The sequence below is a fragment of the Cupressus sempervirens genome, chromosome 5 (assembly GCF_028749045.1).
Source record: "Cupressus sempervirens isolate cs-2001-9-10 chromosome 5, ASM2874904v1, whole genome shotgun sequence".
In the NCBI taxonomy this organism is placed as follows: Eukaryota; Viridiplantae; Streptophyta; class Pinopsida; order Cupressales; family Cupressaceae; genus Cupressus; species Cupressus sempervirens.
This window is the reverse complement of record NC_143122.1, coordinates 549,768,918-549,788,040: the sequence shown is the minus strand read 5'-3', so window position 1 is coordinate 549,788,040 and position 19,123 is coordinate 549,768,918. Positions and strand designations below refer to the sequence as shown.

General features: G+C 35.5%; 1 protein-coding gene across 11 annotated transcripts in view; it reads right to left on the bottom strand.

Annotated features, from left to right (window-relative positions):
- Positions 1 to 5,767: 5,767 nt before the first annotated feature.
- LOC149557109 (tubulin gamma chain) overlaps positions 5,768 to 19,123 on the bottom strand; it is a 130,567-nt gene continuing 117,211 nt past the window's right edge. For 10 of the 11 annotated variants that reach the window (XM_089831813.1, XM_089831815.1, XM_089831814.1 and 7 more), the window contains 3 exons: positions 18,772 to 18,876; positions 18,574 to 18,655; positions 6,443 to 6,874 (listed from right to left, as the gene is read on the bottom strand). In XM_089831813.1, coding sequence (XP_089687939.1) covers positions 18,587 to 18,655; positions 18,772 to 18,876 — 174 coding nt within the window. In that variant the 3' untranslated portion in view covers positions 6,443 to 6,874; positions 18,574 to 18,586. Of the gene's footprint in view, positions 6,209 to 6,442; positions 6,875 to 18,573; positions 18,656 to 18,771; positions 18,877 to 19,123 lie in introns of those variants that run through there. The other variant, XM_089831822.1, reaches the window with a different exon arrangement.

The following is a 19,123-nucleotide window of genomic DNA, read 5'->3' as shown; positions in this document are numbered from 1 at the left end:
TTCTCTATAGAACCTTACAAGAGTCATTAATTCCTCGAGACATTGATGTTGAAGAATTCTTAGCCATAGTGGAACATTTGGCTACTACCCATCATGTTGCATTCAAAAAACAAAATCCACCCACGCGCAAGCCATGTGTTAGTGACCCCCTTCACCTTGAGGTATATGCCCACTTGCATAAAATTAGAAGAGTACAAAATATTTGTAACTTGAAGTTACTCGAAACATTGGGATATTTTGAAAGCTATGTAAATCCTACAACAAAAGATTACCATCCAAGCATATGACAATGTACAATGTCTTTCAAAGGGAATCATTAGTTGAGAGATTAGAGCCAATCATTCATGAAGCCACCTTTCAAGTCCTAAATCTTGAGCTCAAATACAACATGCTTCTTGGACAAACTTGGATACATGTTATACAAGATGTATGGTGCAGAGTATGCAGCAAAAGCACCAACTCTTCTTCCAACTCCGATCAGCACCTTAACTTGCTTCCAACCTCCAAACAGCAACTAGGCCTTCTTCCAAGGTTAATGACTGACCCAATGGCTTCTAACATTGGTAGACTCTACCTCAAAGTGGACTCCACTTCACAAGCCCAACCCTCAAACCTAGGGTTCACAAACAACTTGGGACAATCAACCTATTACGGATTCCCTAACACCAAATAGGCCTAAAATAGAAAATACTTCTTAGATTGGGTTAGAACTCCATTCCCATGATAGAAATGGTTCTTACTAACTCAAAACAACAAGAAAAACCCCCACTCTGAAGTTTCTCAACACCCAACACTGAAAATTACAAATTGTTACCAGCACTTTTATTAGAACAATTCCTAGTTTCAATGGTCAAACTCCCAAAAAATACAAAGAACCATACAATATTTTCACATCACCAAACACCCTTCAACTGCTCCTATGAGATTCCAAAAGATCAATTACCAACTCTACTACAGCATCAAGTTATGCCCGCTTTGTGTCACAGTCCTAAATGGCCAGTTTAGGCTGGGTTACAAGGAAAGCATAAATAAATGGGTTCAAAGACTTGGTTCAACCCCTTGGATATCTTCTACACCTTTTATTTGTCCTTCTACACCCTTCACTTGGGTCAAATCAATCAACTTGGGAGCGTGATCCTTCGTTTTCCTTCAAAACTAGACTAGACATAAGACTATGTTCAGCCTAGGGCTTGCTGGTAAAAATAGGTGCCCAACTCCTACAGCCCTGAAACTCTTCCATCTTTAAGTCACCTCTCCTAACTTGCATTCCACAAAGCGGCATTGAAATCCCACGATGGATTTGCAAGTTAGGAGGCCATCTTGTTGAAACCCTCAATGTGTAGCAATTCCAGACCTACCTCTACTAAAACTGGTATAACTTTAATTATAGAATAGATAAAAACTTCAAACCAATTGCATTAGAATGCTGACTCAATCCTCTTTCCAAAAATATAAGATTTGTACCACTACCAATCCGTACAGGCCGTACAAAATTGAAAAAACAGAGAAAATTGCAGAATTTCTGAGTTTTATTCACCAAATGTTGTCCACCCGTTCGTACCATGGCCTTCCCCACGTGTGGAGACCTTAAATAAGTGCCTTCCAACAGTTATAACTTCCATTTTGATGGTTGGAAGACCATACAACTTTACTTTTTTTTAAGTTTGACAACAAATTTGCAAAAATTGCTCTTTAGCAACTTTTTGCATTTTGCAACTTTCTTGCACCTTTGCACTTTTTTTTACACACCTTCAATTCAAATGTGTCCAAATGACTCAATCCACCTAAAACATCCTAAAAACAGTAAAATAATCAAGAATGCATAAAAAATGACTCCTTGGTTACAAATGGTCACTTGGCTTATAACCACACCAATGTGCCATTGTACCTTACAATTGAGTCTTCATTACAAATATGGACCAAACTTCATTCCTAACAACTCTAACGTACTAAACACCTTGAATTCATGCCTAAGAGCCTTAGGTGCCCTGCACCAATGTACCCTTCACATACCATCACTTCCTAAAGTTTCCCTAGAATGGAGAAAATATTACTATTCCAAGTGTCAAAGATTCATTCTTATGGTGTCCCAGCCGTAAAGGATCAACTACAAATCAAGTTCCTTAAAACCAAGAAACGTCTACACAAACATCCTCCAAATAATTAGCCTCATTTGCCTTGTAGATCCTACAAAAGAATACTAGCATCCCAAAATATGACAATGGAGAATGTCCTTCAAAGGGCATCATTACTTTACCTAGCACATTGGAACCAACCATTCATGAAGCCACCTTTCAAGTCCTAGATCTTGAGCACAAATTCAACATTCTTCTTAGACAATCCTAAATACATGTTATGCAAGTTATACCCTCCACATATCAACACTTCCTAAAGTTCCCCTACAATGGCGAGGATATTACTACCCTAAGTATCAAAGGCCCATTCCTATGGTCTACCAACCTTAAAGGATCAACTATAAATCAAGTCTCTATAAACCAAGAAACATCTACATTAATATCCTCCAAATAATTAGGCTCATTTGCCTTGTCCAATTTTCACACCACATCCACATTCATGCTTAAGCTCATGGTTTCAAACAAGGGTTGTAGGGAGTATACATATGAAAACTCACTTTATGCATTCAAGTTACCTATTTGACCAAGGACCTACAGAAAATCCAAACTATCCCTAACAAGGAAACAAAAAAACAAATTTATTCAATATGAATCACCCATACAATCACAAAATGGGGAGAATTAGACAAAGACATGGAGCAAGATGTGTTTGATTGCCTATATAAAGATGAACCCCCTCTTTTTACACTTCATGTTCACCAATATGGAAGAAGGTATACTATTGTGCACAAACAAGGATACAATGAACATAGTGGCCTTGGAAGATGAGATCAAGGAGTCGTGGAGCCAATAATACCTAAAGAAAATCCCAATTTTCAAGGTCTAGGGTATCAACCACCTAAGGAAGACACTACAAATACTCAACTACCACATGAAGATGACAATTGTGCCTATGATGAAATGGAGACTTATGAGTATTATTACTAGACTAATTCCAATGAGCACGAATGGGATGCCCCGCACACTTCTACCAAATATTTCCTAGACAATATCTTTGTCAAATTTTACCAATCTATCCTTACAAATAAACCCCACAAATAGACATGTCCACATAAAAATCTTAGGAATCCATCTAATTCATCTAAAATCTCATCGTCTTAATCCCATGGACCTTAATCCAAATCCCACAATAACAACCTTGCAAGTGTTTCCATGTACTATGACAAAAACAATAATAGCATTTCCTTGATATACCCTATGCTTATAGACTAAGAAAAAAGAGATCCACCAATCTTAGATATCTTTAAGAATGATGAGGCTATTACAAAATTCTTGGGACTTCAAAATCATATACCCATTGGCGATCATAAAGTTGGATTCACCATCAATCTTCATCGTGTTGCATATATATATGTGTGTGTGTGTGTGTGTGTGTGTGTGTGTGTGTGTGTGTGTGTGTGTGTCTAGGTGAAAATAATAAGACATCTCTAGACCATGGAAAGGAAAAAATAAAAGACATATCTCACAATGTAAACCTCTCTAAAGTGCCAAAATATGGAAGATTAGGCATACTCTTTGTACAAGAGTTACAAGAGATGTCTATTACTTGCACAAAACACACAAAGTCAATCTTAGGACTAGAGAAACATTGAGAAACATTTATGTAGCACCGTTGATAAAGGAACAAAGAGATCAATTCATCCAGTTCTTTAAAATTAGGCAAATAATTTTTTCTTGACGATCCATAATTGACATACATCACTTATCACTTTCCACTTCATCTGAAGACAAAATTAGTCAAGGAAAAACTTACAATATTATTTTTTTTTTTTAGCATACATAAAATCTAGAACCTTCCATACTTAAAATATATATATCTATATAAATCAACACTCATAGCTATAATGTTGTTGTGATACCGAGTTCTCTAGTCGAGTGAAAGCTTAACCCCAAGAGACAACTCGCTACTTACAGGTCCTCTCATTCAAATAATAACTACATCCTTCCATCTACACCTACAAAGAATCTCCAAATAAAAGGAATGTTAAGGATAACAAGTTTGTAAGAAGCACAAATGCCATCAATATTCTCAATACTAATGATAAATTTTAAAGAGCAAGATGTTTGTATAGTTGAGACCCGAAAGCAGGTGGCTTTCTAAGGTCTACGAATTAATAAAAGTTAAATACATAACAAATCCTCTGATTTAAAAGCTCTAACAAGAGCATTATACTGGCTAAAGACAGGCCCCAAGCACTTAAGAGAGTATGTCGTTGAAAGTGTTTAACCAAAAAAATTCTAAGATAGAAATGAACCTGCCCAAGTCGTTGCCATGCAATATTTCTTGCAAAAAGCCTATACGAAATCAGGGCCTCGCCATTAAGGGCAGGACCAATAACTTAAGCAACAATTTCATTTATCAGAATACACATCCGACCATTTGCAAAACATTCACAATAATCATTTATAGCAGATGAATAAGCAGACGATAATTCAAATCTTCCCTTTATACATATGTTTGCGGGCGAGTCACGAGATATTTGGGTGGTCTCGGATTGGTTATTAGGGAGAGAACTTTAGGATCACTTCCTTTGCAAATAACGATCGCTCTCAATGCCACTATTGATAGATCTCATGGGATGTAAATGCAATACAATACAGTCACATAACTGGTTACCGATTCAGATGATCGTAGTGAAAAGAAGACTATAAATGGTTGCCGTGGAAAAATGCTCGCAGTCACAGAATTTACAAGCTGCTTAGATTATCACTGTGAGAGAACAAGGGATCAAAAGGACTGCAATGGTTTTACAATCAGCTTTTTCCATTTTCACAGTAGAATCAGCCATTAACATTGAATTCGAAGTATGTTTATTTGGCCTCTGTTAGTAGGCAACCTGCCTAAACATATATTGAAAAGAATTAATTGGACTCCTGAAAAAGAAGAAACAATCAATTTAAATATGTTTCAAAACTTATCACAAATGTACAAGGTTGCATGGTGATGGCTACTTGGGTACCTAATTAGGGTAAGGGCACTGGTACTGGTACGGTACGGCTATCTCTCAAAATAGGGGACGTGGGTATTTGAACATGTCAAACCTTTTTTTTAATATAATTTAATATTAATAGAAATTTTGAAATTATGATTGTCATGACAATGGTTTTTCAAACAAGAACAGTGATAAAGTTTACAAATGTAATATATTGTTTTTGGTTTCAGATTTGCAATATGTTTGTAATAATAATATATGATAAATGTTTAGATGCATAACATAGAAGGCAGACTTTAAACATGCAAGATCATAAATCAAATAACAATGACATATTGCAAATGATAAACTTTTGGCTTGAACAGTGATAAAGTTTACTTTTAATCAGTATTAAGTCAAAGTTTCAAACTGATTATGTATTGCATTAAGCATGATAAACAACAAGCTGATAGACAAACAAAAAACTAAGACAAAAATTAGAAATCTTAATAGAGAACCTTAGCTGTGATGCTCTCCACTAAGTACCCAATACTTGGGACACGTGTACCTGGTACTTGGGTACATGTCCCAGGGCTGTGGGTACGCGTAGCCATGCAACCTAGTAAATGTATATTTACTTTAGAATTTTTGTTAATATCTACGGTTATTTATGAATATCAAATATGTTCAAATTTAATCTCTCTGCATATTATAGGTAGATTTTTTAAAACATAAATACGTAGTTTATTTCCTATTCACATAAAATTGAAATTATTAAAATGTCAAATTAATCAATTCTGTCAAAGAATAATCATATCAATTCTGTTTTTCCTCCATTCTTCACAAAATATCAAGGATGAACCTAATTTCTGATTTATTATATCAATTACTAGAACAAGGCTTTGTGGAAGCAACACAACCACAGTAGGCCAAGTAGGCCAAGTAAAAGAAAGTTGTATTACCATTTAAAATATAAATAAGCCACTTCAGCATATATAACCAACCCCCAAATCACACGATAAAGAACACATAATCAGATATTCTATCACCCTAAAATTTAAAATAAAGCCCATGGGGATTCTCCTCCCTGCTAATGAAAAGTTCAAAATGTAGACACGTTTTTCCTGCTGTACTCTTGCCAGACTTCTGTTTGTGCATTTCCTACAAACATTTATTTACTTTAAAAATTAAAAATAAACCTAATTTTCCCTAATTTTTCTATACAATAATATATAGTTGTAGATATCTATTAACAAATTTCCCTACCAGATATAAATTTGAAAGTATGATCCACTTGGTATCAAATAAATATATGTAACAACTGACATAGTTGAATTTTAGTATCGACAGAAACATACATCATGGACAGAAACAAAGAAAAGAAAATCGAGTGCGTGCACAACAAATTTCAATGCTTCTTATTTACACATCAAAGCTGTAAAATAGATATTATTGTCTGCTAACAAACGTTACCAAGGAAACTTTCTGAAAGCCGCCATTGGTCTAGATTTCCTGAGTGACTCAAATATACATACCAAAAAGAAATATAGCAATCATCATTAAGCACTCTACAATCCCTTTTAAGCTGTCATACAATTCCTCCATTCCGTTCTCAATTTATTTCACATTCTAGCATGGCAGAAAAGATTGAAAATATCTATCGATATCTAAACAAACCCATATCCAAAATTTAAACCATTTCCAAACTCAAGTCCTGCAATGTAACGATTTAGTGATAGAATTGAACTGGGTCAGTGCAAAATGTCATTGATGCCACAGCTTATACAATTGCTCATTCACACATTCAATCGATTTCTACATTAGTACCTGTAAAGCCAAAGAAAATTCTATCAAACACACCAGCAACAAATAAATATATCCCTTTGAAATTGAACCAAAATTGTGCATAATATTTGGTCACACAAAAAATGGCTTATAATTTACAAAGAATGATTACCACAACTCTAAACAAATGAGATGCAGTTCTCATACAGCGTAAGTATTTTCATCAGAAAATCTTTCTTTGTACAAATGAAAAATAGTTTATGACATCTGAAAAGACAGTTCACTTCCAGAAACTTGAGAACTTGGAAGTTAGATTACTTGCATGTTTCAATCTTTTAGCTACACCAATAAGATATCTAAACCCCGAAATACCTTTCAGAAAGAAAACCATAACCAAATAGACAAATGGTGTAAGCATCATCATATCAATAGATGTTTAGATGCAATGTGCCCAACAATCACTGATTCAGCAACTTGGTTTCACATTTCATAAATAATAACAAAGTGTAATGCATATCACCAAGCAACTATTGACAACACAAAACAAGGGAGAATGCTTAACCTCGTGGAGGATTTAGCATATCTTTCCTGATTAAGATTAGGATGCCCAAAGAATGTTCACATTTAATGATTGGTTGTGTGTTGACTTTTTCTTCCAACCATGTTCCTGCTCATGGATTTGCTGGGCCTAACACCCCGGCCTCTGGAACTCCCTGCAGCAGCATTGGTGGCTCCCCTGGCTGTTCCTTGGCTTCTTTACACTTGGATGGGAGAGCTTGAGTGAGATCCTATGTGGGGATGACCAGATTAGGAGCCAACATTGGTGCCCACTGTTCCTTGCATAAGAAGGCGCACCCACTTCCCTGTTCTTAGGTTCCCCCGGTCTGGGTTTCTAGAAAGCTAGTAAAAAATTAAAAGATTTTATGCTCATCATAGTTAGATTTGTAGATTTACCAGAATGTGATGATTAAGTAGGTTTTGAAGTATTGAGGACCAATCACCAAGAAGTCCCAGGTAAGAACCTTGAGGGAGCCTGCTTGTAGAGTTTCACGTGCCCTTGGTTCAATAATTCTACCATCCTTCATGAAGGTAGTAATGGAGAAAGGGATGCAATTAAGAGAGAATTACTAGGGCACCCTATTCAAGTAGCAGTTAAGTGAGACCCGCTACGAAGGTACCCTACTATTCTACGATTATGGGAATGGCCAGGGCACCTTATTGCAACAACATTTTGAACCAAGTTTATACTCACTTTTTACCTTTAAATCCCAAATTTAAACTTCAAGTTGCCTTTTACCAATAACTTCTGTAACTTTTAGTGATATGCAATACCTTATTACCTAGTACTGAAATATAAAGCAATAAACTTGAAACTCGAGCATTCAACATATTGTTGAAGTTTGTAGCTGCAATAGAGATCTTAATCTCTAATTTTATGAGATAGAAATATGGTTGGTATGACCGTTATGATCATCTTCAACTGAAAGAGATATTTGTGATTATATTTAAGTTAATATTATGCAAAAAGACATGTCATACTTCATGCAAAGAGGCATGCATATGAAAATGTGAAGTGTTGTATATGTGGAAATGTGAAGGTTCTTATTTTGGGGACTCAAAGAGACCTTCATGTGAAAGATGGAGAGGCTTATGCAACCTATTTATGTGATTGCTTGATATATTGTAGATCAATCAAGTGGAAAGCCATGTACTTGAATACATTATGATGAATAAAAGATATTTTAGCTGGTGTGGTTGGGGTTTTCCTTCTAGTGGATAAATGGTTTGAGTGTTTTGTGAATTGTCTATGTTCTTTTATTGCTGTTTATTTCTATTTCTGGGCTAAAACATTAACATGGTATCAAAGCCTAGTTAGATAACAACATATAAGGGAGTTTTTGAAGAGTAAAATCTATTGGAAGTTTCAAGTGAATCGCATATGGCCTGGAAATCAAAAATCCCTGTGCTCAGAGGAAATTATTGCTGACAGTGGAGGAGTCGGATTATTTTTTCTGGGCATATTAGATTCATAGCTCTTCTTCTTGGGTTCCCTGTCTTGGCGTCTTCATGTGTATATGATTTCCACATCAGCAATAAAGATGTTCATATTTTGAAGCCATCGCTTTTTAATTTATTCATTTTGTTGTGTTATGTCTCAGGCTCTTGAAGTCATATTTGGGAAGTTTCGCGCCTCTTTGCTGTGCGGGAATTTCTTGATATATGTCGTTTTTATTTATCTTCCGCCGGTTGTGTCTAAGGATCTCTCACCATTTCTTTCATTAGAGGTGTTCCATATTATCATTGTGTCCCAATGTGGACGTGAAAAGCGAAATGACTTGTTGCGTCATATTTACCGTCGTGAATTCTTGACTTCGGCATTTTGTTTTGTTGTGACCACCGCTCATGTATCAACTATGCAAGTCATTTAGCTTTTGATTGTTCTCATGGATGTTTAACGATATCTTCATTGTGATCGTATCGGAAGAATCTCCAACTTGTTTACGTGTTATTGATGATCATTTTGCCATATCAAAGGTTTTCCTCTTCAAGTGTGCCGTGCGCATTTTGGTATCTGTTGTTTAGGAAGCATTGTTTTTCAGTTTCTGCAATCAAGCGTGTTTGGTATGAGTGCTTGTAACTTGTGGTAGCAGCATTACTTCAGACAAAATATTTGGGGGGCTCACCAGGCTTAGCGGGTGGAGTAGGGGTGGGGGCATCAATTTTGAGCACATCATTGGTGTAAATGGCAGAGATTTCTTATCGACCAGGGGAAATTGTTTCCAACCATGTTTCTTATTTGGATATTCCATATCACATGTCAGCATAGTTTCCCAGTTTTTTTGCAAAGAGATCAGTGGTCAGACTTTCCCTTGTTGGTCTAGTCAGCAAGTGCTTAGGTTGTGTCTATGTACAACGAGAGTCAAAAGCATCAGACTTTAAAGGGGTTTCAGCTCTCTATGTGACAAAAAGAAAAGGCACTGATTTGAGCACTGGACTACATTCATCTGCAAGGCTTTGTACATTTTTTGTATGTTCGACTGTTGACAATATGAAGAGTTTAATAAAGGAAATGCCTCATTTTCTTGTAACAACAAAGGTATGTGAAACTCTTCTTCCGTATAGATGTGTATCTTACTATCTTGATAATCTCATTTTTCATCATGCTCGACTGTAATCTGAATTTGAAAAGATTTTATTGACCTCCTTAATATATTTGTTGTGTCGTGGCTTAGTAGTTGTGATTATATAAAGGAACAAAACAATAGTAACAGCTACGCCAATGGGGCAAACAGATTCAAATTTTTATATTTCAAATTGAGGACTATGGAAATCACACGAGTTGGTGACTATTTATAAAGGCTGAAATTTTGTTTCATAAAGACATAAGAGGTACAAAGAGCAAGCATGGATTATATCCGAACATTTTGTAGTCAATCAAATTATAATTAAAGTAATAATTTGTATTTGATATAAAATAATATTCAGCTTATATGTGTTGTCAAAGTTGAAGTTGTCAGTATCCTCTCAGTTCAAATTTAGTATATAAGCTCAGAAAGTGTTTGAAAGATTGCATGAGACAGATACAGTGGTATGGAATTCAATGCTCTTAGGATATTCACAGTATAGATAAGTATTCAATATCCTTTAGTATGGATCAAGTTTTCATATAATTGGAAATAGTTTTTTTTCTTTTAGCATTGATTCCAATGATTGATTTCTCTTGGGCGCAGGATGCATCAAGAAGAATGAGATTATGAGAGATTACATGCAAAGTCATGAACATAGGAACAATTTCTTACAGTCATTAGACTGATGTTCAAAAGAAGTATAATCAGCTTCAGAGGGAAGTTATGAGACAGAGGGAGATGTCTAACCCTTTGCAAGCATATGTTATTGAATCGATTGGAATCAACTACCTTATCTTATTAATCAAAGTTGTCCCTACTGAGAGGGAGTCTCTGTTAAAAGAAAGTCTCAATTATTAATGCATTCTTCTCTGGGAGAAGTCTAAGGTGAAAGCCCTCATTCCATCCTCTACGAGTAGGTATAGTGGACCACCCTCTGCGAGTAGGCATGGTGGAAATGCATTCTTCTCTGGAAGAAGTTTGAGGTGAAAGCCCTCGTTCCACCTTCTGCGAGTAGGTACGGTGGACCACCGTTCTGCAAGTAGCAATGGTGGAAATGTATCCTTCTCTAAGAGAAGTTTTGAGATAAAAGTTTTCATTCTACCCTCTGCAATCAAGCATGGTGAAAGTCATGTGTGTGACTCCATTCTATGTGCTCATGAAGTAACTGTGGTGGATTATGTTATGCTGAGATAACATATATTATGTGAATTTATCATCTTTGGTTGCAGCTATGTGTGCATGCCTGACTAAATATCTCTTTCTTGCTAAGAGGAAGTGTTGATGTTTGTAGCTGCAATAGAGATTTTTATCTCTGATTTTATGAGATAGAAAATGGATGTTATGACTGTTATGGTCATCTTCAGCTGAAAGAGATATTTGTGATTATATTTAAGTTAATATTAAGCAAAAAGACGTGTCATACGTCATGCGAAGAGGCATGCATATGGAAATGTGAAGTGTTTTATATGTGGAAATATGAAGGGTCTTATTTTGGGGACTCAAAGAGACCTTCGTGTGAATGATGAAGCTTATGCAATCTATTTATGTGATTGCTTGGTATATTGTAAATCAATCAAGTGGAAAGCCATGTACTTGAATATTTTATGATCAATAAAAGATATTTTTGCTAGTGTGGCTGAATTTTTTCCTTCCAGTGGAAGGGTTTTCCTAAAATAAATGGTTTGAGTGTTTTTTGTATTGTTTATGCTCTTTTATTTTTGTTTATTTCTATTTTTGGGCTCAAGCATTAACAAATATAACACATTGTTTTTATCTCATATAAAACCCTTGATTAGAGGGGAAAACTGCAGTGGGGATAGTACCCACAACTCGTCACTACAACAATAAGGTGCCTGGTTTAGAGCTTACATAAATGTCATCTTCTGAATGACTTCACCCTATTAGGAGTGACCAATACCCTGTCAGAAGTATCTAGAGTCCTGTTAGAGACTACTCCACTAGGAGATTTTATCTCACTTATAAAGTGTTTACCCAGTTAAAGGATTTATTTTAAGTTCCAAAAAAGAACTTCTAAGTTTAGTTAGAAACTACCCGGTTAAGAGATTTCACAAACTGTCAAGAATAAATCAACAAGAAATTTGACTTGTTATCGCTTTCTCCTAAACTTATCAAATCCAATTCTACTCTTTCTCTAACTTGTTCCTTGCTTACAAATCCTTAGACTTTGCTCTGCTATTTCGTCAATATTCATTTCTTCCTTTTTCATCATACTCATATCATTTCCTTCCATTCGCGTGGTCTCCTTTTATGCTTACTCGTGATCCTTGCTTGTCTGCCTTAATTAAGTTTCCGCAGGACTTCTTGAGTTTTGACTTTGGATGCCATCCTCAATTTGTTTTGTGTTACCTCTTGTCGATAAAGCTTATCTTTGCGCATAGTGTTTCCTTTGTACTTAGTAGCCCTGTTCATATCCTGTGCACCAATAACAATATAGTTATCCGATAACTCTCCTTGTCTTTTCTGATAGTAGCTTTAGTTCTTCGATATGACTTATTTGTTCCACTTATTGACTTAATGTGATTTGCCAGCGATGACAACCATATCAAAATCTTATTTAGTAATCTATAGAGGATTTTGTCAAGTAACAATCTCCCCTTTTGGAATTGATGTCAAGTAACAATCTCCCCCTTTGTACCTCAAAATTTGTGCTTGCTCTAAATTTCTTCTCCCTCTTTCATACGGTAAACATTTTGAACTCATTCTCCCACTTAACTGTAATCTACCCTTTTTGTTGTAAAATTTTGAGCCCATTCTCCCCCTTTTTTGCAGCAATGCCAAAGATATAGCATGAATAATTATCTGCGGTGATTACCACAAATCTGATGCTTGTCAAAGTTTTGTTCCATAGCTCCTTGAGTTTATTCATTGCAGTGATAGTGCTTTTGACTCTTATTGTTTTTTCTGTGATGTCCTCGATGATGCTCAGTTCTGATGTATTTGGCATTTCACTAGCTGACTTTACTTGTCTTTGTAAAATGTCCATATTAGGTGTAATCATATGTTGTGTTTCAACCTTCTCATTTGTATCTCCATCTATGAGTGCTTTCCTATAAATCTTAACTGATTCTATTAGAATTTCCTTTAGCTCTTCGACAACACTTTTGTACATTATGTCACTTTCCTTACTAACTTGTTAGCTTTATCTATCTTTAATTTCTTCTTAACCTTTTATGTGAATTCTTCTTTGGTAACTTGATTGGTGTTGATCATGTCCACAAATTTCTTCAATTGATCAGTGAAAAGTTCTTGTTCATTAGTAGTAATTATCAGTAGTAGTCTTGAAAATGTATAAACAATTCTTTTTAAAAAGTTCTTCTACTACTTCTTCCTTATCTATTTCTCTTTTTCTATATTTTCTTTATACTTATATATATATATATACTTCTCTTTGTAGTTCATTTTATTTGGACCCTTTTTTAGAGTAGTATATTCAGGTTTCTCATCAAGATTTTCATCTCCTTCATCTAATTTTGATTCCCATTTTCTTTTCTCTTATTCTTTTGTTACCTCAATCATACTCTACAATGTTCTTGCTACTTCAACTTCTATTTCAATTATTTGATCTTCATTGCTCTGTGTCATCAACTTGCTTCTCAACGATTCTTGTGACCTATATCTTATCAATTGTCAGTTCCTCTTCGGTTCCAACATGAATGTCCATTCCTCTATCTATTATGGTCATGATTTTTTATGCATGTTGTTCCTCAATCCGCTCATAATCAGTCTCATCTATATCATCTTGAATTTCAATAGGCTTATCCTCTTGTTGTTCATCTTCTGAGATAGTCTCTCCTCTTATCAATGTGTGACCACTTTCTGTTTCTTTGTCATCCATTTCCTCTATGAAATCAACGTATCCTTCATCTTGTCCAATTACATTGCTCATTTCATATATCCTTCCAATTTGTAGTGATCCCTCATATTCATATTCTTGTAGCATACTTGCATAAACAATTGTTCTTCTCTACATCCAACAAAACCTTTCTTGTTCTTCTCTACATCCAGCAAAACCCTTCTTCTCTGCATGCATCCGTCGTTCGTTCGACAGCAAACAAACAAAACAAGTGAAAAAACACTTACTGTTAGTGAATAGATTGTCCTCCAAAAAAATGCATGCAAATTAACTCCAAATGCCCAAGTAAGAAGACTTATCAGCACTAACAGTTGGGTCACTTCACTATTGAAGTGTGTAAGTGCCCTCTAAATTTATCCTAGTACAGCTCCCCATATATGATCTACAATGAATTTGAATATGGATGCTTTTAACCAGAAGCACGAAAGGATTACAAACACCTACCCGTAAACACAAAGTAGATGCGAAAAGCTAAATGACTACAAGAATATAAACAGCAAATGACACAAAGTCCATTTGCATGCTACATTACAAAGAAAAAGAAAGTCTGAGAAAGCGAAGAATTAGAGCTTTAAAGACACTTTGAAATCAAATATATTCAGAAAACCATGATATTGAATGCATTTAGAGAAAACTGAAAGTTACACAAAGATAACGATCGGTGGAAAACAAATTGCCCAAATTCAAAATTTTGGTATGCAATTATCTCCCGAGTCTCCCTTCTCTAAAAATGCAAAAGACAACAAAGATCTCATTACATTTTGCATCAAAATCACAGTCTAAAAAGTTAACATAAATTCCCTCCCCTATATTACATTCAAAATCAAAATATCCCCTCTTTTCTAACACACAGTTACAGAAAAATAAACAAAAGCTCTGCTCCCTCTCTCCCAAAAGAACTGAAGAATCTGAAAAAAACTCTCCCTTCCTGCTGTAGCACAAAGTCTGTAATCAGCAAAAGAGAAAGTGGCCCCTTCTATGTCTCTTTGATTACAATAAATAGCATTCTTGCTGATTTTTTGTTATGTAACCGATTCTTGAAAATATTGCCCATTTAAATTATCTTATATCTCTTCCTTTCCTTCGATGACTTTATCTCTTACTTAATCTCCACATACTTTATAAATTTTTTAAATGAAAAACTTGGAAATATAACTCTCCAAATTCCCAAACAATCTAATTAAATTGGGACAGGTGGCACTTGCTGGTTGTAAAGTGATGTCATTGTTTCATGACAGTCATATGCAATTTTGACAGCACTGCACTCCTTTGAGCATAACTTTTGATCTAGAAGGAATATTGCAACGCCGTTTGGAGAGGATTTGTAAAAATTCAGATCAATCCAACGGTTGGATTGTGAGACACACCCCCCGCAACACGGTTGGATTGTGAGACACACCCACCGCAACACGAGTTTTTTACTGTGCTGCATTTTGTGACTGTCCTGGGTAATTTTGATAGACCTGCACATATTTATCCATATCTCACAAACCAAAATGAATTTTGGAGATCGCTCTCGTGAGATTTTAGATATCTTAGTTATGTCCAACATATTTCAATTTCAGAAAGATCCAACGGTGGAGTTGGGAGTTATGGCCCTTGAAACAGGACCTATTTTTTTGGCATCATTTTCTGGGTGTCGTGGATCATTTTGACAGTGCTGCATTAAAACATGTGTAACTTTCTATCCATCAAGAATATTTTCAAACCGCTTTGAGGAGGTGCCGATAACTAGTTTTCTTCAAACATATCTAAAAATGGGATTGATCCAACGGTTAGATTGGGATTTATACCCCCTGCATTGAGACCAATTTTTCATGATCTGCATTCTGTGACTGTCATTGCTGATCAGATAGTGCTGCGCTCAAAAACCTGTACCTTTTGAACTATAATTAATCTGACAAAATGCTTTGGAGAGGATTTAGAGAACTAGGTTTGGCCATACATATCCGAAATTCAGCCGAATTGAAAGATTGGGTTGTTAGATATGACCCCCGAAATATGACTATTTTTCTGTCATCAGAGAATCTGTGCTTGCAGGTTGTATTTTTGCATGTTTACTTATGTGCCTCCACCCAAGACCGTGTTTGAGTGAGTGCTGACAACTTTCATGCCATGTATTCTCCCAAGGCAGCTGAGCTCATTCACTTACCACTTGAATTCATGGTTTCCTTTTCATGGTATGAGTAAGACAAAACAACATTACCAAAATGATGTCTTACAATTCTATGCACGAGATTATGTGTCACATTCATCATCTCTTATTACTTGGTAACCAACATAATGATAGTGAAATCCATGGGAAGATATGCATCTTTACTCAACTTTAGCTTTCCAAACCATTATGCACTTGAATTACAACTTTGGACTTTGCACAAGTGGATTTACCCTTCAAATTCTTCATTTTGACCATGAGTCTGAGATCAAAAAATTGTATTTTGAAACTGAATCTGAACTCGGTTCTGAACTTCGAGCTATTGATTTTCTGAATCTGCATTCCAAAACCTGACAAGCTAGAACTTCCAAACTTGAACTTTGAACTTGAACCATTTCATCCAAACTGAATCACTTCAAACCGCTTCGAAGTGCTTTGAACTGTCAAATGCATTTGAGCTTGCACTTTGAACTGAGAACCACTTTGAACCAAGTTCGAAGTAGTTCAAAGAGGTTCAAGACCTGAAACTGAAAATTTAAAATCTGAGTCCATATGTGTACCAACACATACATATGTTATTTTATTATTTTTAATGAATTTCAATGTGTGTGGCCCATGAATGCTCAAAAAATGCCATTTTTTAATGTTTCTTTGGTTTATTATTTTATATGTAAACTGAAAACATTAAAGTAGTTCCTAGGACAGATAGGAAACAGCTAGGCAATCCCCAAGATTGTCAACACCAACTAGGAACACATTGACCATTTCCAAAGTTTTGGAGACGCATTTTCAACATTCCTGTTTGGGTGGAGACAACCTGGAAATGTCCCCAGTTGTCCCCCCATCCCCAAAACCATCCATGTTTCCGAAACTCGGGGCTTAGGGCTGAAAACACGTTTCAATGTAGCGGTTCAAACCAACTATAAGCCATATAATTGTACCATTTTGAGTATTGTAAAAGTTATAACATAGTTATTTAGCTGATATTAAATTGTGGGGGTTTACCCCACATTGGTTTCATTTCATTGGTCACCCTTTGTAAGGGTTTTATATTGGTCTTGCATTAAAGAAAATAGCTAGCCTAGGATAAATTTCCCCTTAGGTTGCCCTCGATCCTAATGTAAGGATTGATCTCATTCAATAGATGAGACCTATCTATTTTCCATTGGGATTAAACTCAATGAGGTTGCTAATCACCTTTCGATTTTTCATTGAAAATTTTAAGGTCTTAAACAATTAGATGTGAGGCACCTCCCTAAGGCATAAATTATGTCCCTTAACATTTTTATGAGACCACTTAAGAGTGACTTTATATAATAATTCAATGTATTGCATATTTACCCCATGGACCCTCGGCCCTAGAAACTTTACCTCAATTTGACTCTAGGGGAACACTATCACCAAGGTGAATGTCTACAACCACCTTTTCACCCACAAGTTGTATGTTGCAAATATAGTTGCGTAAAAGCCTACACACCTTGCATCAAATGGCTCCCTCGACTTCCACCTTATTTATCTTCATGATGTCTCCATATCACCCCACTATGCCATTTAATCGTTGTTGCAACATGATGTCATACATCGAGCAGCATGAAGTATTGTTTGCAACAAATGACAACACAATCTTGTTGACAACCACTTACCTTGTCATACACGGGCACAAGAAAAGTTTGTTTGTTTTCTTCGATTTTATTTGGATTAAATTATGGGGCTTACACACATGACTCAAGAAAATGCCAATCCTTTCAATGATTCTAAGTTTGGCTGTATCAATTGAACGAGACTATCTACATAAGCAAGACAAGAATTCTTTATATTTTGAGCTTCACAGGCCACCCCTTCCTGTAGACATATATTTGTATACAGAGGACAAATGGAGATATGATGTGTTTATATACAAACTTAAACAAGTTTAGATACATACTATGTAGCATCAGGAAACTAGCTTCCAATACAGCCAATGTGTTATCTTGCCTACATTTTGGTGGTGTTTTTGCAAGTGTGAGTGTGTGTGCATTGTTGACCATCTTCACATTCAAGGTTTTCAAGAAACCTATCAAAGCAATACTTGTATCATTTTTTGTGCAATTTAGTATCATTAATGTCCATATAGCCAGTCCATAACTTGCCGACACAATAAAAAAGTTGCTTAAAAAATCACAATATTGTAATTGTGATTTCCACGGCAAGTCAAATTGTGATATTGCTACCAAAATTTAACTATGTAGTATGACATTACACTCATTGGATCTAGATGATGCTCACAAAGGTGAAGCACCGGGACTTCCTGGGAGGTCACCCAGCCCAGTACTTCTCCAGCTTGAGCGCGCTTTACTACGGAGTTTCCTCCATGGTTAAACCCACTCTGCTAACTAGATATACCTTGTTATGAATCTATTGAAAAAAAGCTAACTAGATATACCTTGATATGAATGCTAGTTGGCATTCATGTCACAAATAAAAATCAGAGATTGACTTGCAAAACTGAAATATTATAGGCTAATATATATTCAAGGGCTGCTTCTCCTATAAAAGTTATAGATCATAATTTACTCTGCAGCATTTTACAGGGTAAGAAGCATACATTTTAAATAGTTTTACATGGCTAGTCTTGAGTCCAGTGTTCCTGTTGAACTTCCATCTCCTGTTAATGTCCGATTTCGATCCTGAAATTGAAATGCTGTGTTAGCAATATAAATAGAGCTTGACCTTATTTTCAATTTAAATCAACCAGCAATATAAAAATTACATTGTACGGTCAAGAAGAATGCATAAGTATTACCTCCATGCCCCATTTAATATAATCTGGTGACTCACAAGCTTTGTATTCATCCACTAAGCTCTGCACGATTTCTCGTGATTCATCGAACTCTGAAAGATCATTGTCCTAAACAATAACATAGCATTTATGAGATAATAATGGTATGAAAGCATTCAATGGAACCAAACAAAACAGAAAGAAAAAAAATCAAATAATAACAACTTAAGCAAATTAATCATTCCGTAAGCTAGTTACCCATTTGCATGAATCCAATATTCAGAACTGATAAGATTATACTCTCATTCGGATTGAAGTTATCAGACTATATATATATATATATATATATATATTCACTAACATACATATATTTATA